The sequence below is a fragment of the Lycium barbarum genome, chromosome 1 (assembly GCF_019175385.1).
Source record: "Lycium barbarum isolate Lr01 chromosome 1, ASM1917538v2, whole genome shotgun sequence".
Lineage (NCBI taxonomy): Eukaryota > Viridiplantae > Streptophyta > Magnoliopsida > Solanales > Solanaceae > Lycium > Lycium barbarum.
Window position 1 is genome coordinate 103,808,649 of NC_083337.1, and position 24,020 is coordinate 103,832,668.

Consider the following 24,020-nt stretch of genomic DNA (forward strand, 5'->3'; position numbering starts at 1 on the left):
AACCCTTTTCCGATAGTACAGGGGTATATTTGGCCCTTTTCCGTTAAGAAAAACATAAAGTGGGGACAATGCTAACCTACTACCTTCATGTTAGCAAAACTCAAAAATAAAAAAATAAAAATTAAATTATCTTTAAATAAAAATTTTTTTATCTTTCTTATAATGAATTATTAAGGAAATAGTCCTAAAGGGGACCGGTATCAAATTAGTCAAAAGGCAACTAAGAAAGTAGGAGAAATTGATGACCCACAAAACAAAGGTGGTAGTGAGACAAATATGATCCCTTCATTATTCTCAACTAGGTGTCTTGGGTTTGAATTCTGCATGTGAAAAAAGAAAATTAAAAAGTGCTTCCGCTTTTCTTCAAATGAGTCTTATGAGACGTGAATCTAAATTAGTCAGGGCTCCAATATAAATACCGGACATTAGATAAAAAAATCCAATAAACATAAAGGCAACGCGAAGCCTCCTCGTAAACGTAGAAATAGCATATTTCATTCATCGAATAAACGTGAAACACATAGTCGTGGGGGGTGTCTCACTTTGCCTATATATCAGCAGCCACTTCACAATTTCAATTTCTATCAATACTGAAAAACCACTTTCCCTCTCTTCCATATATATTTTCAGTAAATTTCTTGTGACTAGTAAAAGAAAAAATGGGGGCCATGACTTGCATAGACATCCTTTTGGCCATCATCTTGCCTCCCCTTGGTGTCTTCTTCAAGTTTGGTTGCAAGGTAACCTTCCTTTTCAATTCTCTGTTTTAGTTAGGGAAGTTGTGCAGTATCTCATGTTTGTTACTTAAACATAACATTTATATATAAAGTTTAGGAGAAAAAAGTTTATACTACTCTCTCCGACTCAAAAAGATTGTCATAATTACTATTTAAAAAGTAAAGAATTTGTTTTTTATCATAAATAATTTTTTCAAATATTTTCTGAATATTTTGAATTAACTATTGTGATTTAGTGTAATTTTTAAATATGTAATTTTTATTTCAAAAAAATTAAAGATTTTATGTCCGAATTCACATAAAACATTAGTTAGTTTAATTCTCCTAATCCGAAACATGACAATCTTTTTGGACAGAGGGAGCATAACGTTATAACTTATATCCCCAACTTTTTGGTGTATGTCTATCTTGTTGAATTAACCTTTTTTGTTATTTTCCACATAATTAATAAGATAGTAGGAAGGTTTATCAAATTTGAAAAGTTTGTCATACTATGCCTCTAACTTGATCGTTACTTATGGGTGTGTTGTATTGATTGGTTAAAAAACAGAGTGAATTTTGGATCTGTTGTTTGCTGACTCTCTTCGGATGGCTGCCTGGTATTATCTATGCTATTTGGGTCCTTACTAATCATCTTTCCCCCACATGGTAATGTTACTCAAATGCCCCCCCCCCCCCCCCCCCCCCCCGCGTCTCTCCTTGCTTGAATTTACAAATTACTTTATACTAAGCTAATAAGAGTAGTATTACAAAATTTACTTATGTAAGTATAAATCGTGGAGCCAGAACGTTTGCAACGCAGAGGAGCTCACTAACTCACCACCAAAAAAGTTACCTCAAATTGAACTTCGATCCACTAGGAAACGAAATTTATCCACGAAAATGTCATCTTTTGTGTGTATTGTTGGAAGAACAAGAAATAGTTCTACTCTGTTAAAGTGCAAGATAGAGGTTTTCTACCGAAGAAAAAGAGAGGAAATAAATAATTGTATAGGGCAGTTAACTTGTCCGCAAGAAGTTATTTTTCTTTAACCTTCTAATCTTGCCCCTTCAAACTGATCAGGTCACCCCATATGAAGCATCCATGACCCAATATCCAACAACTTATGCCCGGTGTTTATACTGAATCACGTACTTTAACCATGGTTAAGTAATACACTGTAGTGAAAACACACAATAATTTACTAGGTTAGATAATAAAATTGTAGAAGATGCAGTTATCATTAGTTTGTTGTAAACACAAATATGTAATATTTTATTACAAGTAATCTGTCAATTTGCTAAGAAGATATACAGTGTTCCTTATTTATGCGAATCCTTTTCCTTTTCAACTCTTGACAGATATCAAGTTGCTGGTGCCCATGAATCAAGATTTGGTACTTATAAAGTTGTAATTCCTCCTCCATCTTTTTTTTTTTCTTTCGTTGTTTTGGAGTTTTTGTGAATCTTGTGTGCTGTACAGAAATCTGGATAGGGTATTGATACTGTCATGTACTAGGATTTCTAATGTTTATTATATTGGTAGTATGTTTTAATTGTAATGTGATTCAAAGTTCTTGATATATGTATCAAGAGTTATTAGCACAGTTGATGATATATATATATATATATATTAACAAGTTGGTGATATTATTATACTCACTCCGTCTCAAATTATCTGTCACTTTTTTTGTTTTAAACGCTTGTTAAGAACTACTAATTAGGAGGAGTATTTGACTAACTATACTCTTATTTATGTCAAGTTATAATCTCTCTCCATTAAATATTTACTCTATTTATGTGTTATCTTCATTAATGATAAAATTCTATTAAGGGTAAAATTGGAAAAGATAATTAATTGTGTCATAACTATTAAAACGATAAATAAATTGAGACAATATTTTTTAGTAATCACGACAAATAATTTAAGATGGACGGAGAAATAGGAGTCGACTATTAATATATATGTTTGATTGTGTTCAATTATGTCAACATTATTGAATTTTATAAATTCTAGACGGGGCGTACGTCGATTGTATTGTGTGCTGGCAAAAAGGAAAATGAGAAAGGCAAAATTGTTGAGTCGCATTCTGCTAGCCCAACCAGTCCACTGTCATGTTGTTAGAGTAGGATTTTTTTTCTTATCTATTTAACTATTCGTATCCAAATTCACTAATTTGATTAATATGAATTTGCTTTGAGTAGATATTCTCAAGATTCCAACATAAACTAATTCATCCCCTACTAAATATTATCAATATTTACTTTTTTATTTGAACAAAAATTATTGAATTCACGTGAATTTGTACCGTACCTTTTAAATCCTTCTATATTCATACCAGTTATGTTTTACTATCAATAATACTTTTCAATTACTCGTATCAACAAAATGGGCAAGCAAGACTTACCTAAGTATATGAGAAGACTAAGCATATGAGATCTATGAAACCAAGTTGTTAACACTATATTTTTTCAACGTGGTGAATTAATTCCGTCGAACCATTTTCTAGAACGAAAATCAACTACTTATTTTTCAAAAATTGGATCATGCCAAAAATTCTTGAAAACTTGAAATGACAAATTTATAGTAAACATCAAAATCAACAATAACTCCTAAATATTAATTCATAGAAGTAAAAAATATTAAATTCTTAGTAGATTTGAAAGTCATAAATATAGTTATATGATGGTCAAATTACAATTCTATAGAACATAGAATTTATTTCTTAATTTTTAAAATTAAATTCCTGCACGCAAGCGAATAAAATTTGATCTTGCCTAAAAATAGTTGCGAGTGTTATAAAATGAAGCTAAAAGAGTCACAATATTAAAGGATGAAAACCATAGAAATAGAATGACAAAAGAGAAGAGATTTTTACTATTCTTCCAAAATGTGTTACAAGTGTATCATATGAAAACTTATGCCTCTATTTATAGTGCTACATATGCATTCAATATATGAGAAAATGGAGGAACCATTAAGATGGTGGAGGAGAAGCATTATATTTGTGTATTGGACATCCATAATATATTTCATAACACTCCCCCTTGGATGTCCATAGATGATGTGCATCGTTAAAAACATTATTGGGAAAAACCCTGTGGGAAAAAGCCTCAATGAAGGGGAAAAAAAAAGAGTACACATATCTAGTAATACGCTTTGAGAGCTGCCTCATTAAAAACCTTACCAAGAAAACCCAATGGGACAAAACTTGGTTAAGGAAAAAAGAGTACAACGCGTATTTCACTCCCCCTGACGAAGACCAATATTCAGATGTCGGAGTCTTCGCATTCCAATCTTGAATATCATCTTCTCAAGAGTTGAAGTTGACAAAGATTTGGTGAACAAATCTGCATGATTGTCACTTGAACGAATTTATTGCACATCAATATCACTTTTTTTCTGGAGATCATGTGTGAAAAATAACTTTGGTGAAATGTGCTTCGTTCTATCTCTTTTTATAAATCCTCCTTTTAATTGAGCTATGCATGCAGCATTATCTTCATATAATACTGTGGGTAATTTTGTATCACACTTCAAGCCACATCTTTCTCTAATGAAATGTATCACTGATCTCAACCACACACATTCTCTACTTACTTCATGAATGGCTATTATCTCAGCATGATTCGAAGAAGTAGCAACAATGGACTGCTTCGTAGATCGCCATGATATAGCAGTACCTCCGTATGAAAACAGATAGCCTGTTTGAGATCGAGCTTTATGTGGATCAGATAAATAACCTGCATCTGCATAACCAACAAGATCTGTACTACCTTTGTTAGTATAAAACAGACCCATATCACTAGTTCCCTTCAGATATCGCAATATATGCTTAACTCCGTTCCAATGTCTTCGTGTAGGAGAAGAGCTATATCTTGCTAGCAAATTAACAGAGAATGCTATGTCAGGTCTTGTAGCGTTAGCAAGATACATAAGTGCACCAATTGCACTAAGATATGGTACTTCAAGACCAAGAAGCTCTTCATTTTCTTCTTGAGGTCGGAACGGATCTTTACTCACTTCAAGTGAGCGAACAACCATTGGAGTACTTAAAGGATGTGCATTGTCCATGTAAAATCTTTTTAAACCTTTTCGGTATAAGCAGATTGATGGATAAGGATCTCATCTGTCAAATGTTCAATCTGCAAACCAACACAGTTTTTCTTTTCCCAGATCTTTCATCTCAAATTCTTTCTTTAAATATTCAATCGCTTTTTGGAGCTCTTCTGGAGTTCCAATTAGGTTTATGTCGTCAACATAAACAGCGATTATAACGAACTCCGATTTTGCTTTCTTAATAAAAACACATGGACAAATGGCATCATTTATATAACCTTCTTTTACCAAGTACTCACTGAGGCGATTGTACCACATGCGCCCTGATTGTTTTAGACCATACAACGATCTTTGTAATCTGATTGAATACATCTCCCGAGACTTTGAGTTAATTGCTTCAGACATTTTAAATCCTTCAGGAATTTTCATATAGACTTCATTATCAAGTGAGCCATAAAGGTAAGCTGTAACCACATCCATCAGATGTATTTCAAGATTTTCATGTACAGCTAAACTGATGAGATATCGAAATGTTATGCCATCCATAACTGGTGAATATATTTCTTCATAGTCGATACCGGGTCGTTGAGAGATTCCTTGTGCAACAAGGCGTGCCTTGTATCTCACAATTTCATTTCTCTCATTCCTTTATCGCATAAAAACTCATTTATGGCCAATTGGTTTTACACCATTAGGCGTTTGGACTACAGGTCCAAAACCTTCACGTTTGGCAAGTGAATTCAATTCTGATTGAACTGCCTCTTGCCATTTTGGCCAATCATATCTTCGTCGACATTCTTCGACAGATTGGGGTTCCTGATCGTCAATGTCTTTCATAATATTTAGGGAAACATTATATGCAAAAACATTATCCACCATAATCTTCGATCGATTCAAATTTATCCCATCACCAGAAGAACTCAATGATAGTTCTTTATTTACTTGAGTCTCGGGTTCCCTAATATCTTCAGGAGTATCAGGATTAGTCAGATCTTGAATATCTTCATGATATTCTTTCATAGTGTCATTTTGATCATTTTTCATGTTTATTTTTCTAGGATTTTTATCTTTAGAACCCAATGGCCTACCACGCTTCAGGCGTGCATGAGATTCAGAGGCTATGACACTAGTAGATTTTCCCTTTGGGACACCAATTCGGATAGGCACATTCTCTGCAGGGATATGTGACTTAGTTATCCTTTTCAAATCAGTAAATGCATCTAGCATTTGATTTGCTATTTTTTGCAAATGAATGATCTTCTGGATCTCCTGTTCACATATGGGGGCACGTGGATCAAAATGAGATAGTGATGGAACTTTCCACACAATTTCTCTTTTGATTTCTTTTCTCTCTCCCCCTAATTGTGGAAAATTTGTTTCATCAAATCGACAATCTGCAAATCAGGTAGTGAATAAATCTCCCGTCAATGGCTCAAGATAGCGAATAATAGAGGGTGATTCAAACCCAACATATATACCTAACCTTCTTTGGGGACCCATCTTAGTACGCTGTGGTGGTGCTACAGGCACATATACAGCACAATCAAAGATTCGGAGATGAGCAATATTTGGTTCATGACCAAATACTAATTGTGACGGGGAGTATTTATTATAATGAGTCGGTCTAAGGCGAATAAGAGATGTTGCATGTAAGATAGCATGTCCCCAGACGGTAGTGGGCAACCGTGTTTTCATAAGTAGTGGTCTTGCTATCAATTGTAGTCGTTTAATAAAAGACTCAGCAAGGCCATTTTGGGTATGAACATGTGCTACAGGATGTTCAACTTTTATCCCAACTGATAAACAATAATCATCAAAAGATTGAGACGTAAATTCTCCGGCATTATCGAGGCGTATAGCCTTAATGGGATAATCCGGACACTATGCCCTTAAGCGTATTATTTGTGCCAATAATTTCGAAAACGCCAGGTTTCGAGACGATAGGAGGCACACATGAGACCATCTTGAAGATGCGTCTATTAGGATCATAAAATATCTGAATGACCCACAAGGTGGATGAATAGGTCCACATATATCCCCATGTATACGTTCTAGAAAAGTAGGGGATTCAATGTCAACTTTCATTGGTGATGACTTAGCTATCAACTTACCCTGATAACAAGCAGCACATGAAAATTCACCATTTTCAAGAATCTTCAGGTTCTTAAGTGGATGCCCATTTGAATTTTCAATAATTCATCTCATCATTATTGATCCAGGGTGACCTATTCGGTCATGCCAAAGCATAAAAGTACTTGAATCATTAAACTTCTGGTTTACGATCGAGTGTGCTTCAATTGTACTAATTTTTGCATAATACAGACCAGAAGACAAAGTTGGCAATTTCTCCAAAACATATTTCTAGCCGGAGACATTCTTTGTAATGGCAAGATATTCATCATTTATTTCGTTTAATGTTTGAGCGTGATATCCATTACGGCGGATATCTTTGAAACTTAACGAGTTTCTTGGGGATTTAGAAGAGAATAATGTATCTTCTATAACAAGTTTCGTCCCCTTAGTCAGAAAGATAGTAGCTCTTCCGGAGCCTTCAATCAATTTCAAATTGCCATAAATTGTATTAATATTTCCCCTTTTTCTATGCAAGTGAGAAAAGTATTTCTCATCTTTGAATATGGCATGTGTTGTTCCACTATCAATCACACTATTATCTTCATGATTGGTCATTGATCCAAATAAAATTTGAGGAATTTCCATAGATTCTTCAAAATGAAATAATAGATAAAGTGAATATCGAAGTAGATATTATGATTAGGCAAAGCATTACACACATTTTATTACATATATTACTATTTAAACAAAGCATTACACACACTTCATTTACATAAACATGGAAACATAACCACATACAAACGACACATGAAATAGCTAAGTTTTTACAGATCCATCACCGATCAAATGATCTATTTTTCCTTCAGGGTGTTCAAAGAAATCTGCCACATCTAGATGCATGGGCTCAACATTATCTTCAGAAATAAAATTTGCTTCGGCATCCTTTTCTGCCCTTTTGAGAGAGGCTTGATATAGCATAATTAGGTGCTTTGGCGTACGACAGGTACGTGACCAGTGCCCCTTTTCTCCACATCGGAAGCATTTATTTTCTGAATTTTTCTTTTGCACAGCTTTATGCTTTTCATCCTTCCTTTTACACTGCTGGTGGTGAAGGATATTATTTGGTGCAAGACGAGAATCATGATTAAAATTCTTTCCTCGACCACGACCATGACCACGACTGGGGCCACAACCTCTTTCACGCCTAGAATGACGAAAATTTGCCTCATTCACTTCAGGGAATAGGGCAGTACCAGTGGGTCGGCTTTCATGATTTTTCATTAATAATTCATTATGTTGTTCAGCCACTAAAAGATGTGCTATTAAATCAGAATATTTCTTGAATTTCATCTCTCGGTATTGCTGCTGCAGGAGCATACTCGAGGCAGGAAAAGTGGAGAATGTTTTCTCCAGCATATCATGATCAGTAATATTTTCACCACATAATTTCAACTGAGAAATAATTTTAAACATGGCGGAATTATATGCCTTAATAGATTTAAAATCTTGTAGCCTTAAATGGAGCCAATCAAAACGTGCTTGTGGAAGTATGACCATCTTCAGGTGGTCATATCTATCTTTTAAATTATTCCACAGAGTAAGAGGATCTTTAACAGTGAGATATTCCATTTTCAAGTCCTCATCAAGGTGATGGCGGAGGAATATCATAGCCTTGGCACGGTCTTGGTTTGATGCCTCATTTTTATCTTTGATGGTGTCTGCCAGACCCATCGCATTAAGGTGAATTTCGGCGTCAAGAATCCAAGACATATAGGTATTGCCGGATATATCTAAAGCTACAAATTCACGTTTGGTAAGATTTGCCATTAGTAAAGAAAGATAGAAAATCAATACCTTCGAGGCTTTAAAGTATTTGCTCGGAACGGCATAGTCTCGTGCTGATAACGTGTTATAAAATGAAGCTAAAAGAGTCACAATATTAAAGGATAAAAACCATAGAAATAGAATGAACCTAATTATCATCATTAAAGCAATAAATAGTTAGAAATTAGTGGCTTGTCTTAAAAATATTCAAAAAGAAGTTGCTTTCAAGTTTCTTAGTGAGGGTAGGCATATTTTTGTGCGTTATTATGCTACTCTTCTTGGAGTCAAAGTAGGCCAAAGAAAGCAGAGGCGAAAACGAAAATAGAATTTTAATTTTTTCGATTCTAAATTTTAAAACAACTACTTGAATTGCTAATAATTGAGTTTCACATTTGACATATCTACATATATAATGAATTTTCTAGCACAAAATTGTTTGAGCAAAACCCGTATATAGGCTTCTACCTCCGCTCCTGATCCAAAGTCAACAAATTCACTAATATTTGACGATACTGGATCTAAATTGAGCTATCTTTTATAAAATTTATCCTATTATACAAAGGAGTATACTATACAACAACAATTACGGCTCAGCCCCAAACAAGTTGGGGTCGGCTATATGAATCCCCATTTCTTTATTTAAACTCATATCATCATTATCATCATACTAAATAAAAAAATGAAAAGTACAATATATATATATATATATATATATATATATATATATATATATATATATATATATATATATATATATATATATATATATATACACACACACTTACATAGAAGTAATAAAATTAAAAGTTCTTTAACAAGTCTAAAATGTATCCTCAACTAGTAGTTATATGGATCCTTTTTCTTCCATTGTGCCCTATATTTAGCAATGTTTGCACTGATACCAAGCATTTGTGTGTCTTCCGAGCCAATGTTCTTCCATGTGATTTTAGGTCTACCTCGTGCCTTTTCAACATCTTCACTTACCTAGTTCACACCTACGGATTGGTGCATCTGTAGATCAGCCTTCTTGTATTTTATCCTCAATGTGTGCTACTTGCATCTTCTGGTGAATATGATCATTTATAATCTTATCTAATCAGGCATGATTGCATATCCATCTTAGCATCCGCATCCCTAGAATACTCATCTTGTGGATATGTTTGACTTTAGTAGTCCAACATTCACTACATATAACATTGTCGATCATATAGCTAATCTATAGAACTTGCCTTTCACTTTGGTAGGCATCTCTCTATCGCATAACACCCTGGCATCACTTCGCCATTTCAACCATCCGGTTTTAGTCATATGAATAATATCTTCAACTATCATTCCATTCTCTTGAAATAACGAGCCTAGATATCTATATTGTTTGCATTTTGGCACCACAATCCCATCTAGTCTCACCTCAACTTCTCTCCTCATGCTGACTAAACATACAATGCATGTATTATCAGTCTTATGTCTATTTATCCTAAAACCTTACTCTCTAAAGTGTTTCTCCATAGTTCAAGTTTTTGATTGACACCCTCGCTAGTTGCGCTAATTAACACAATAACATCAGTAACTAGCATACACCATGAGACCTTATCTTGTATTGTGTTGGTTAGCTCGCCCATAACTAGGGTAAAAAGGTAAGAACGGAATGCTGACCCATGGTGTAAACTCACTGTTATAGGAAACTCCTCTATATCACCTATTATTGTTTTAAGCAGGATTCTTCATACATGTCCTTTATGACATTTATATATTTAATATGAATGTTTATCTTCCTCACCACCCACCAAAGGACTTTGTGTGACACCCTATCGTATGCTTTCTCTAAAAAGGTAAACATCTTCAGCCTACATCTATCTCTCCTCAGAGCCACCATAGCGACCTCTCACACCTCCTCACTCGGGCATCTATGCATCTCCTCTTCACATGCCCGAATCATCTCTGTCTCTCTTTTGTCATATTGTCCACCACAGAGGCCGCTTCTACCGTTTCCCGGATTTCTTTGTTCCTAATCTTATCTCTCCCCATATGCCTACACATCCATCTCATCATCCTCAATTCTGCTACTTTCAGCATCTGGAAGTGCGAGTTCTTGACCGCCACACTCCGCCCCAAATAATACAGCTGGTCTAATAGCCACTTTATAAAAGTTCAAGTCTTGGTGGCACATTTTTATCACACACGACATCGAATGCGAGCCTCTATTTCATCCATCCCGCTCCAATACGATGTGTCACATTATTAGCAATCTCCCCATTTCCTTGGATTATTAACCCAAGATACTTGAAACTCAATATAGGAACCGTAAGCCATTTTAAACACTTAATCAATTAGTGTGCGGAAAAGTAAAGTGATAACCATATTGAAATCATAAATTGGGTCTCATACTCATAAACATGCGGAATACTAAAGCACACCCCCAAAACCTAGTGTCATAAGTACATGATCTTCTAATACGAGTACAAACAGAATGAGTCACGATACGGCCGTCTCAGAATGAAAAGACAAAATTATTTTAATTCGCACGAGATTCAACAGCCGAAACTATTGCTAGTTTTAATTTAACAACAATTAAAGTAAAATTTTGATTTTTTTTTTAAAGGCATTAATTATAGGTGCAAGAAGAAATCCTAGTCATATAAAATTATGGTGCAGATTTTATAGATCGCTACATATAACATATCTTCTCCAATTAAGGTAGGTTCATCTTCTAACGTTCTACTTTTGATTTTTGTGCAATAATATTTATATAGTAAATTTTTTTGAAAAGCTGCTAAACTGAAAAGCATAATTGTAGCAACCTGTTAATGCCATTAATTAATTGAATTTTGTTATAAAATGAAGCAAAAAGAGTAATAATATTAAAGGATGAAAACTATAAACATAGAGAGACAAAGAGGAGAGATTTTATTATTCTTCCAAAATGTGTTTCAAGTACATTACATATGAAAACTTATGCCTCTATTTATAGAGCTACATATGCATTCAATATATGAGATAACAGAAGAACCATTAATATGGTGGAAGATAATGGAAGAACCATTAATATGGTGGAAGATAATGGAAGAGGCATTATATTTGTGTAGTGGACATCCATTCTATATTTCATAACACTCCCCCTTGGATGTCCATAGATGATGTGTATCGTTAAAAACCTTATTAGGAAAAGCCCTGTGGGAAAAAGCCTTAATGAAGGAAAAAGAGTACACATATCTAGTAATACGCCTTGAGAGCTGCCTCATTAAAAACCTTACCAAGAAAACCCAATGGGACAAAACTTGGTTAAGGAAAAAAGAGTACAACGTGTATTTCACTCCCCCTGACGAAGACCAATATTCAGATGTCGGAGTCTTCGCATTCCAATCTTGAATATCATCTTCTCAAGAGTTTAAGTTGGCAAAGATTTGGTGAACAAATCTGCAGGATTGTCACTTGAACGAATTTGTTGCACATCAATATCACCTTTCTTATGGAGATCATGTGTGAAAAATAACTTTGGTGAAATGTGCTTCGTTCTATCTCCTTTTATAAATCCTCCTTTTAGTTGAGCTATGCATGTAGCATTATCTTCATATAATACTGTGGGTAATTTTGTATCACACTTCAAGCCACATCTTTCTGTGATGAAATGTATCACTGATCTCAACCACACACATTCTCTACTTGCTTCATGAATAGCTATTATCTCAGCATGATTCGAAGAAGTAGCAACAATGGACTGCTTTGTGGATCGCCATGATATAGCAGTACCTCCGCATGTAAACAGATAGCCTGTTTGAGATCGAGATTTATGTGGATCAGATAAATAACCTGCATCTGCATAACCAACAAGATCTGTACTACCTTTTTTAGTATAAAACAGACCCCTATCGCTAGTTCCCTTCAGATATCGCAATATATGCTTAACTCCGTTCCAATGTCTTCGTGTAGGAGAAGAGCTATATCTTGCTAGCAAATTAACAGAGAACGCTATGTCAGGTCTTGTAGCGTTAGCAAGATACATAAGTGCACCAATTGCACTAAGATATGGTACTTCAGGACCAAGAAGCTCTTCATTTTCTTCTTGAGGTCGGAACGGATCTTTACTCACTTCAAGTGAGCGAACAATCATTGGAGTACTTAAAGGATGTGCATTGTCCATGTAAAATCGTTTTAAAACCTTTTCGGTATAAGAAGATTGATGGATAAATATCTCATCTGTCAAATGTTCAATCTGCAAACCAAGACAAAGTTTTGCTTTTCCCAGATCTTTCATCTCAAATTCTGTCTTTAAATATTCAATCGCCTTTTGGAGCTCTTCTGGAGTTCCAATTAGGTTTATGTCATCAACATAAACAGCGATTATAACGAACTTTGATTTTGTTTTCTTAATAAAAACACATGGACAAATGGCATCATTTATATAACCTTCTTTTACCAAGTACTCACTGAGGCGATTGTACCAGATGCGCCCTGATTGTTTTAGACCATACAACGATCTTTGTAATCTGATTGAATACATCTCCCGAGACTTTGAGTTAATTGCTTCAGGCATTTTAAATCCTTCAGGAATTTTCATATGGAATTCATTATCAAGTGAGCCATAAAGGTAAGCTGTAACCACATCCATCAGATGTATTTCAAGGTTTTCATGTACAGCTAAACTGATGAGATATCGAAATGTTATGCCATCCATAACTGGTGAATATGTTTCTTCATAGTCGATACCGGGTCGTTGAGAGAATTCTTGTGCAACAAGGCGTGCCTTGTATCTCACAATTTCATTTCTCTCATTCTTTTTTCGCGCAAAAAACCCATTTATGGCCAATTGGTTTTACACCATTAGGCGTTTGGACTACAGGTCCAAAAACCTCACGTTTGGCAAGTGAATTCAATTCTGATTGAACTGCCTCTTGCCATTTTGGCCAATCATATCTTTGTCGACATTCTTCGACAGATTGGGGTTCCTGATCGTCAATGTCTTTCATAATATTTAGAGGAACATTATATGCAAAAACATTATCCACCATAATCTTCGATCGATTCAAATTTATCCCATCACCAGAAGAACTCAATGATAGTTCTTTATTTACTTGAGTCTCGGGTTCCCTAATATCTTCAGGAGTATCAGGATTAGTCAGATCTTGAATATCTTCATGATATTCTTTCATAGTGTCATTTTGATCATTTTTCGTGTTTCTTTTTCTAGGATTTTTATCCTTAGAACCCAATGGCCTACCACGCTTCAGGCGTGCATGAGATTCAGAGGCTATGACACTAGTAGATTTTCCCTTTGGGACATCAATTCGGATAGGCACATTTTCTGCAGGGATATTTGACTTAGTTATCCTTTTCAAATCAGTAAAGGCGTCTGGCATTTGATTTGCTATTTTTTGCAAGTGAATGATCTTCTGGATCTCCCGTGCACATATGGGGGCACGTGGATCAAAATGAGATAGTGATGGAACTTTCCACACAATTTCTCTTTTGATTTCTTTTCTTTCACCCCCTAATTGTGGAAAATTTGTTTCATCAAATCGACAATCTGCAAATCGGGCAGTGAATAAATCTCCCGCCAATGGCTCAAGATAGCGAATAATAGAGGGTGATTCAAACCCAACATATATACCTAACCTTCTTTGGGGGCCCATCTTAGTACGCTGTGGTGGTGCTACAGGCACATATACAGCACAGCCAAAGATTCGGAGGTGAGCAATATTTGGTTCATGACCAAATACTAATTGTAACGGGGAGTATTTATTATAATGAGTCGGTCTGAGACGAATAAGAGATGCTGCATGTAAGATAGCATGTCCCCAGACGGTAGTGGGCAACCGTGTTTTCATAAGTAGTGTTCTTGCTATCAATTGTAGTCGTTTAATAAATGACTCAGCAAGGCCATTTTGGGTATGAATATGTGCTACAGGATGTTCAACTTTTATCCCAATTGATAAACAATAATCATCAAAAGATTGAGACGTAAATTCTCTGGCATTATCGAGGCGTATAGCCTTAATGGGATAATCCGGACACTGTGCCCTTAAGTGTATTATTTGTGCCAATAATTTCGCAAACGCCAGGTTTCGAGACAATAGGAGGCACACATGAGACTATCTTGAAGATGCGTCTATTAGGACCATAAAATATTTGAATGACCCACAAGGTGGATGAATAGGTCCACATATATCCCCATGTGTACGTTCTAGAAAAGTAGGGGATTCAATGTCAACTTTCATTGGTGATGGCTTAGCTATCAACTTACCCTGATAACAAGCAGCACATGAAAATTCACCACTTTCAAGAATCTTCAGGTTCTTAAGTGGATGCCCATTTGAATTTTCAATAATTCGTCTCATCATTATTGATCCAGGGTGACCTATTCGGTCATGCCAAAGCACAAAAGTACTTCAATCATTAAACTTCTGGTTTACGATCGAGTGTGCTTCAATTGTACTAATTTTTGCATAATACAGACCAGAAGACAAAGTTGACAATTTCTCTAAAACATATTTCTGGCCGGAGACATTCTTTGTAATGGCAAGATATTCATCATTTATTTCGTTTAATGTCTGAGCGTGATATCCATTACGGCGGATATCTTTGAAACTTAACAGGTTTCTTGGGAATTTAGAAGAGAATAATGCATCTTCTATAACAAGTTTCGTCCCCTTAGTCAGAAATATAGTAGCTCTTCCGAAGCCTTCAATCAATTTCGAATTGCCAGAAATTGTATTAATATTTCCCCTTTTTCTATGAAAGTGAGAAAATTATTTCTCATCTTTGAATATGGCATGTGTTGTTCCACTATCAATCACACAAATATCTTCATGATTGGTCATTGATCCAAATAAAATTTGAGGAATTTCCATAGATTCTTCAAAATGAAATAATAGATAAAGTGAATATCGAAGTATATATTATGATTAGGCAAAGCATTACACACATTTTATTACATATATTACTATTTAAACAAAGCATTACACACACTTCATTTACATAAACATGGAAACATAACCACATACAAACGACACGTATGAAATATCTAAGTTTTTACAGATTCATCACCGATCAAATGATCTATTTTTCCTTCAGGGAGTTCAAAGAAATCTGCCACATCTAGATGCATGGGCTCAACATTATCTTCAGAAATAAAATTTGCTTCGGCATCCTTTTCTACCCTTTTGAGAAAGGCTTGATATAGCATAATTAGGTGCTTTGGCGTACGATAGGTACGTGACCAGTGCCCCTTTCCTCCACATCGGAAGCATTTATTTTCTGAATTTTTCTTTTGCCCAGTTTCATACTTTTCATCCTTCCTTTTACACTGCTGGTGGTGAAGGATATTATTTGGTGCAAGAAGAGAATCATGATTAAAATTTCTTCCTTGACCACGACTGGGGCCACGACCTCTTCCACGCCTAGAATGGCGAAAATTTTCCTTATTCACTTCAGGGAATGGGGCAGTACCAGTGGGTCGGCTTTCATGATTTTTCATTAATAATTCATTATGTTGTTTAGCCACTAGAAGATGTGCGATTAGATCAGAATATTTCTTGAACTTCATTTCTCAGTATTGCTGCTGCAGGAGCATACTCGAGGCAGGAAAAATGGAGAATGTTTTCTCCAGCATATCATGATCAGTGATATTTTCACCCCATAATTTCAACTGAGAAATAATTTTAAACATGGCAGAATTATATGCTTTAATAGATTTAAAATCTTGTAGCCTTAAATGGAGCCAATCAAAACGTGCTTGTGGAAGTATGACCATCTTCAGGTGGTCATATCTATCTTTTAAATTATTCCACAGAGTAAGAGGATCTTTAACAGTGAGATATTCCATTTTCAATTCCTCATCAAGGTGATGGCGAAGGAATATCATTGCCTTGGCACGGTCTTGGTTTGATGCTTCATTTTTATCTTTGATGGTGTCTGCCAGACCCATCACATTAAGGTGAATTTCGACATCAAGAATCCAAGACATATAGCTATTGCCGGATATATCTAAGGCTACAAATTCACGATTAGTAAGATTTGCCATTAGTAAAGGGAAATAGAAAGTCAATACCTTCGAGGCTTTTAAAGCATTTGCTCGGAACGGCAGAGTCTCGTGCTGATAACGTGTTATAAAATGAAGCTAAAAGAGTAATAATATTAAAGGATGAAAACTATAAACATAGAGAGACAAAGATGAGAGATTTTATTATTCTTCCAAAATGTGTTTCAAGTACATTACATATGAAGACTTATGCCTCTATTTATAGTGCTACATATGCATTCAATATATGAGATAATGGAAGAACCATTAATATGGTGGAAGATAATGGAAGAACCATTAATATGATGGAAGATAATGGAAGAACCATTAATATGGTGGAAGATAATGAAAGAGACATTATATTTATGTAGTGGACATCCATTCTATATTTGATAATAAATTTAAAATTTTAAGCGTTGGAGAGAAAGAAAAAGAAAAGAAACAGGGAAAGCGGGGCAATTTTCAAACGAAAGTGAAAAGGAGGGTGTGCTGACAAGTAGGGCTGGGCATAAAATACCGAAAACCGAAGTACTGAACCGAATCGGCTATTTCGGTATTTCGGTATTCGGTAATTCGGTTCGGTATTCGGTACTAAAATATAAAATTCGGTATTTCGATTTCGGTATTCGGTATTTACAATTATACCGTTCGGTATTCGGTAAATACCGAATACCGAAATTAAATTACCAATACTATACGTCTGTAGGGCCTAAAGGAGTAAAGGCTAAAGGCCCATTATAAAGATATTTTAACTCCAGCCCAAATCCGTAAAAATCAAAAGTTAGAGCCCAAATCCGTTAAATTACCAATACCAATATTTTAGGCTAAGAGGCTTAAGAGTTAAGACCTAACACTTCACTACTTCAGTACTTCACCAATCACCACCTTCATCTCATTTCCCTTTCTATTCATCCCTGTCGTCTTCATCCAAATTTCTCATCCAAAGCCTGTGATTTCTCCATCTTAATTTCTGATTCTACTCCATCTTCGTACCTCCTCCTTCTTCTTCTTCTTCTTCTTCCGTGAGGTAACTGCTGAATTTTTTTATCTGCTGTTCTCTGTCTACTTACTTGGGTCCTTTCTTGATTTTTGTTTTTTAATCTTGTGGTTCATGTTGGGAGCTTGGCTATTTATTGTAATTTTATTAGACTAAGGCGGGGAAGGTTAAAGATTAAGGTGTTTCAAGGTTAAAGATTCGAGTTCAAATGGGAAATCTGATGGAGTTGTGAAGAAGAAAATAACATCTAGAGTTGTTGATAATAACAAGGAATCTAGTCTTCTTCCTCCTATGTCTTCTCCTCATCGTTTTAACAGGTAATTAGGATTAAATTTTTTGTTTTTTGTTTTGGTTGTTGATGTATGTGTCAGTTTTGTTTGATTGTTAAGAAAACTTAGAGTGAAGATTGAGAAAGATGCCTCATTTGTGTTAAAGATTTGATTATTATTATTATTATTATTATTATTATTATTATTATTTTTTTTTTTTTTTTATTATTTTTTTTTTATTTTTTATGTTTTGGTGTTGATGTATGTGTTATGTTGATAGTGATAGTGTTTTGTTTGATTATTAAGAAAACTTATATTGAAGATTGAAAGATGCCTCATTTGTGTTAAAGATTTGATTTTTATGTCAGATTATGAGTAGTTTTGGTTTCTAAGATGGTGTTGGTAGAGATTTCATGGAAGCTGCCTTGTATATTTCCATATATTTCCAGATTTTGAAGCAAAGAATCATTCTTTGATTGCATAGGGGTTTTAATAAGTCCATTGTATGAGAAATAATTGGTGGCTTCTTTTTGTATATCAAAGGAATACAACAAATTATTGCTCAATTTGATGAGGTATATGCCCTGGATTACGTAAAGGTGATTTCGATTTGATGTCTTACCTGTACATTAGAAGGAAATGAAGTTCATTAGGTTTTTTTGGGGTTCGTTTGTAAACTCATTAGATCTGAAGTTAGAGAAGCATCGATTATTATGGAGACCAAATTGAATTGTTTCTGGTGAAGCTTTTGCTTCGAATTTCAGTGATTGATTTGCAGATTTTCCTAGTTTTGCAAGGGATTTTGAGGTTTTAGCTGTTGTTGTGTTTTACCTTTCTGCACAATATGCAGTTTCTTGAAGATTCCAAGTCCTGAAACAGAAAAAAAAATGGATTTGGTTTCCCAAAAAGTAAAAGATTGTAGTACTAAATTTGGTGGTTCCTGTTTTGGCAGGGATTTGGGTGTGAATAGATCTAACACAAACGAGCATCGTAAGACATCAGCTTCGTCCCCCGAAAAGGAGGACAAATATTATACGACAAGAGGGTCGGTAGGCGTCGACGATAGTAGCAAGTTATTCATTGATTCAAGGGAGGAAAAGAAAAAGATGGTTTGGCCAAAATTGCTTGTTACATTGTCTAGTAAAGAAAAGGGCTAAGTTGATACAAAGAACCATACTTGCTGCTGTGGTGGGGAACCAAGCCATCATCACTGGAACCTTTTCAATTATTAAGCAATGCTCCTCTTTGGGTTGCTTTCCTAAAGTTAAAATAGTGAATATGTCATCAAAAATACATGGACAGATTTATATTCCAGAGATCAATTGGACCTTAATGTTACTGTGCTTGGCTGTTACTATTGGCTTCAGAGATACCAAAAGGATGGGCAATGCTTCAGGTATGGATGTAATGATATGAATAAGGGAGAGTAAAAGTTTGATTTGTCGAAATCATTTAACCTTCTTAGATCAACTGTTAAAGTTTATAGCTCTGTCACAACTCTCTTTAGTCTTTACACTTCTGTCCTAAAACAAAATTACTTATTGGATCTGTTCGGTTATATATACTAACAAATATTTCCCTGCCAAACGTTTCAAATATGGTATTACCGAATACCGTACCGAACCGAAGTTTGATTTACCGATTCCCGAATTACCGAACCGAAGTTTGAAAGTTCGGTATTTGGTATATACTTTGAATTACCGATTACCGAATTACCGAACCCGAACTTTGAAAATACCGAACCGAATACCGAACGCCCAGCCCTACTGACAAGGGGGCCACGGAAACACTTGTCACAAATATAAGGTGCCCTCACACAACTATTGTCGTGCCTCAACCATGATAAAAAAATTCTTAGTTGTAGAAGTATATTTGAGCAAAATATATATATATATATATATATTAAGGATATTTATAGACCAAAAGGTTAACGGAAGGTATTTGTGAATCATTTTCAATATATTAGGGCTATTTTGGCCCTTTTCTGATTAATATAAATATTTTCATCTTATTAAGAACTCGTTTGAACATATATATCTTTTTTAAAATTATTGGTTATACACTGTGTTAATTTTTCACTCCAAACTTGTAAAAAAGATCAGCTTTTTAAAAATCTTTATTCAACTTATATCCTGTTTGGCTAAGCTTTCGGAAGGCAAAAACGATTTTTTTTTATACCAAAAAGTGCTTATTTTAAAAAAAGTGAGGTGTTTGGCCAAACTTTTAGAAGAAAATAAATGTTCCTGGGGAGTCGCTAAATTTGTTTTGGAGAAGCTAGAAAATATTTTTTTTCTCCTAAAACACTTTTTTGAAAAACACTTTTAAGAAAAAGTACACTTAGAAGCACTTTGTAAAGCTTGGTCAAATCCTAATCGTTGCTCGAAAGTGCTTCTTAAATTAATTGGTCAAACACAAATTGCTTCTCACCAAAAATACCTTTTTAAAAAACACTCATAGAAAAAAACACTTTTTAAAATAAATTAATTTTAAAAGTTTGGCCAAATAGGTTTTTAACTTGGATACTACTTTTTTTCAAATATCCATCAAGTTTTACCGGCTACTATTTACGAAGTACAATATTAATTTAATTTGCAAATGATATTTACTACATTTAGTAAAGGCTTCATTAACTCGACGGAACGCGAAAAAATAGGCGAGTAACTATTTGTACACTGTTAAATAAAATTATCTATCATTTTAAAATTAATTGCCTATTTTATGTAATAGTGTACAAATGGTTTTGAGTAGAAGTAGATTTTTTTTTTTTTGAGAAATTGAAAAAATAGCTTCTTCCCAAAAGTATCTTTTTGAAAAATAATTCACTTATTAGAAACACTTCCCAAAAGGTTATAGTGGGATGGTTAGGATCCCTTCATTCTTAATAGGGATCTTGTGTTCGAGTCTTGCCTGTGAAAAAAAAAATTAAGAAGCCCTTTCGCTTTTTTTTTTTTTTAAATAAGTCTTATGCGGCGTGAATCTAAATCAGTCGGGACTTCAATATAGAAAACGGATATTAGGTAAAACATCCCAAAAAAATAAAAAAAAAGTAAATTGATGAGATATAGGCTACACGAAGCCTCCGCGTAAACGTAGAAAAAGCATACTTCATTCATCGAATATACGTGAAACACATGGTCGTTGGGGGTGTCTCACTTTGCCTATATATCAGCAGCCACTTCACAATTTCAGTTTCTATCAATACTGAAAAATCACTTTCCCTCTCTTCCATATATATTTTCAGTAAATTTCTTGTGACTAGTAGAAGAAAAAATGGGGGCCATGACTTGCATAGACATCCTTTTGGCCATCATCTTGCCTCCCCTTGGTGTCTTCTTCAAGTTTGGTTGCAAGGTAACCTTCCTTTTCAATTCTCTGTTTTAGTTATGGAAGTTGTGCAGTATCTAATGTCTGTTACTTAAACATAACATGTTTCTCCGTCCCAAAAAGATGTCATAGTTACTATTTGGACAGTCAAAGGGTATTTTCTTTGATCATAAGTTTTTCAGATACTTTTTAAATATTTTAAATTGTCAACTATCGTGACTTAGTACTTTATGTGTAATTTTTAAATATGTAATTTTTATTTCAAAAAAACTAAAGATTTTATGTCAAAGTTCACATCGAACATTAGTTAATTTGACCCTCATAATCCGAATCCAAGCTGTCTTTTTGGGTCGGAGGGAGTATATATAAAGTTTAGGAGAAAAAAAGTTTATTACTATAAAGTTTTATCCCCAACTTTTTGGTGTATGTCTATCTTGTTGAATTAACCTTTTGTATTGATTGGTATAAAAAACAGTGTGAATTCTGGATCTGTTGTTTGCTGACTCTCTTCGGATGGCTGCCTGGTGTTATCTATGCTATTTGGGTCCTTACCAAGAACTGATCATCTCTTCCCGCATGGTAATCTTACTCAAATACCCCCCTTCCCTTGCTTGAATTACAAATTACTTTATACTAAGCTAATAAGAGTAATATTGCAAAATTTACTTATATAAGTATAAATCGGGGAGAGAACAATGAATTGTGCACCTTTACAACGCTATGGATATCGCTAAACTCACCACCAAAAAAGTTACCTCAAATTAAATTTCAATTCATTGGTAAACAAAATTTAATCCACGAACTAAAATTTCATCTTTTGTGTATATTGTTGTTGGAAGAACAAGAAAAGAGTTCTACCATGTTAAAGTGCAAGAGAGAGGGGGCTACGTTTTCTACCAAAGAAAAAGAGAGGAAGGGGCATTAATCTCGAAAAACTGATTTTTCCCATTATTAAATAATTGTATAGACTTATCTACAGAAAGTTATTTTTCTTTAACCTTCTATTCTTGTCCCTTCCAACGGATGGAGCGACCCACGACCCATATCCAACAACTTATGCCCGGCGTTTATGTCGAATCACGTGCTTTAATCATGGTTAAGTAATACACTGAAGTGAAAACACACAATCAGTGGCGGAGATACGTTAGCTCCAGGGGGTTCGAACCCCCTCGGCAAAAAATTACAGTGTATTTTTAAAGTTAAAATTATTTTATTATGTATATATAGTAGATGTTGAACCCCCTGACTTCTTCGTGTATTTACCTTTTAAAATTTTTGAACCTCCTAGATGAAAATCCTGGCTCCGCCAATGCACACAATAATTAACTAGGTTAAATAATAAAATTGTAGAAGATGCATGTTTTGTTATCATTAGTTTGGTGTAAACACAAATATGAAATTTCTTTACAAGTATTCTGTCAATTTGCTAAGAAGACACTGTGTTCCTTACCATGCGAATCCTTTTCCTTTTTAACTCTTGACAGATATCAAGCTGCTGGTGCCTATGAATCAAGATTTTTTTACTTATAAAGTCGTAATTCCTCCTTCTTCTTCTTCCCTTTCTTTTTTAATTTTTTTTTATTTGAGAGTTTTCGTGAATCTTGTGTGCTTCAGTACAGAAATCTGGATAGGGTGTTGATAATGTCATTATTAGACTTTCTAATGTTCATTACATTGGTTGTATGTTTTAATTGTAATGGGATTCACAGTTTGTGATACATGTATCAAGAGTTATTAGCACATTTTATGTTATAAAAGGTTGGTGATATTATTGTAATAGGAGTAGGCTACCTTAATATATGTGTTGTGTTCAATTATGTTAACATTATGAATTATATAAAATTTAAACGTGGCGTACATTGACTGTATTGTGTGCTAGCAAAAAGGAAAATGACAAGGCAAACTGTTGAGTCGCATTCTGCTAGCCCTACCAGTCCACTATCATGTTGTTTGGTAGGATATGTTTTTTCTATTTAACTGTTTGTATCCAAATTCACTAATTTGATTAATATGAATTTGCTTTGACTAGATATTCTCAAGATTCGTATATAAAATCTTTAATTAAAAGTGAAAGACTTATAATCATCGCCATTGTATGATTATATTCTTTTACAGAGTTGGATTCAATCCCTCACCACACACTGAAGGACAGTGACGGACTTAGGATTTTGAGTTCGGGGTGCTGGACCCAGAAATTTTGAGTTCGGGAGTGCTCTATTAACTATTTATATCTGTTTCCTTTATATTTTTTATACAGCTATACACTCCGAGACTGAGTTTAATGGGTGCTGGAGCACCCAAAATTTGCTCATGGATCCGCCACTGGTGAAGGATGAGGGGCTCACACCATGTGAGCTACCCTTCAACCCCATGGTGATTGGCAAACTTATTATTATTATTATTATTATTATTATTATTAGTATTATTATTACATATATATGTACTTTGCCTGTCCTAAAAAGATTATCCTCCTTTCCTTTTTAGTTTGTCCAAAAAAGATTATCCCCTTTCTATACTTAGAAACAATTTAACTTTATGAGATGATTTACAATCATACAAATATCTAAGGCTTTTTTGGACCACACATTTCAAAAGTCTTTCTTTATTTCTTAAATTTTGTGTCAAGTCAAAAGAGCACAATCTTTTTGGGACGGAGGGAGTACTAGTTTTTACAAATGTGCATTGTAAATAGGGAAAAAGTGCAAATATACCTCTTAACTTTGCGATTTAGAACAGATATTCT

The 24,020-nt window shown here is 34.5% G+C and overlaps 2 protein-coding genes across 3 annotated transcripts; both read left to right on the plus strand.

Annotated features, from left to right (window-relative positions):
* Positions 1-522: 522 nt before the first annotated feature.
* LOC132636701 (hydrophobic protein LTI6A-like) lies at positions 523-2,364 on the plus strand. The gene is made up of 3 exons (XM_060353700.1): positions 523-740; positions 1,288-1,385; positions 2,079-2,364. Coding segments are annotated over exons 1-3 (180 nt in total). The 5' UTR covers positions 523-659; the 3' UTR covers positions 2,080-2,364.
* An 18,689-nt stretch (positions 2,365-21,053) lies between these two features.
* LOC132636709 (hydrophobic protein LTI6A-like) lies at positions 21,054-23,696 on the plus strand. 2 transcript variants are annotated; one of them, XM_060353719.1, is made up of 3 exons: positions 21,054-21,304; positions 21,753-21,856; positions 23,393-23,696. In XM_060353719.1, exons 1-2 carry the CDS (start codon positions 21,224-21,226, stop codon positions 21,837-21,839), a joined length of 168 nt encoding a protein of 55 aa, XP_060209702.1. In that variant the 5' UTR covers positions 21,054-21,223; the 3' UTR covers positions 21,840-21,856; positions 23,393-23,696. The 2 variants fall into 2 exon arrangements, with proteins under 2 accessions (XP_060209702.1, XP_060209693.1); XM_060353710.1 differs by lacking the exon at positions 23,393-23,696 and adding an exon at positions 22,762-23,054 and having other exon boundaries at positions 21,083-21,304.
* The last annotated feature ends 324 nt before the right edge of the window (positions 23,697-24,020 follow it).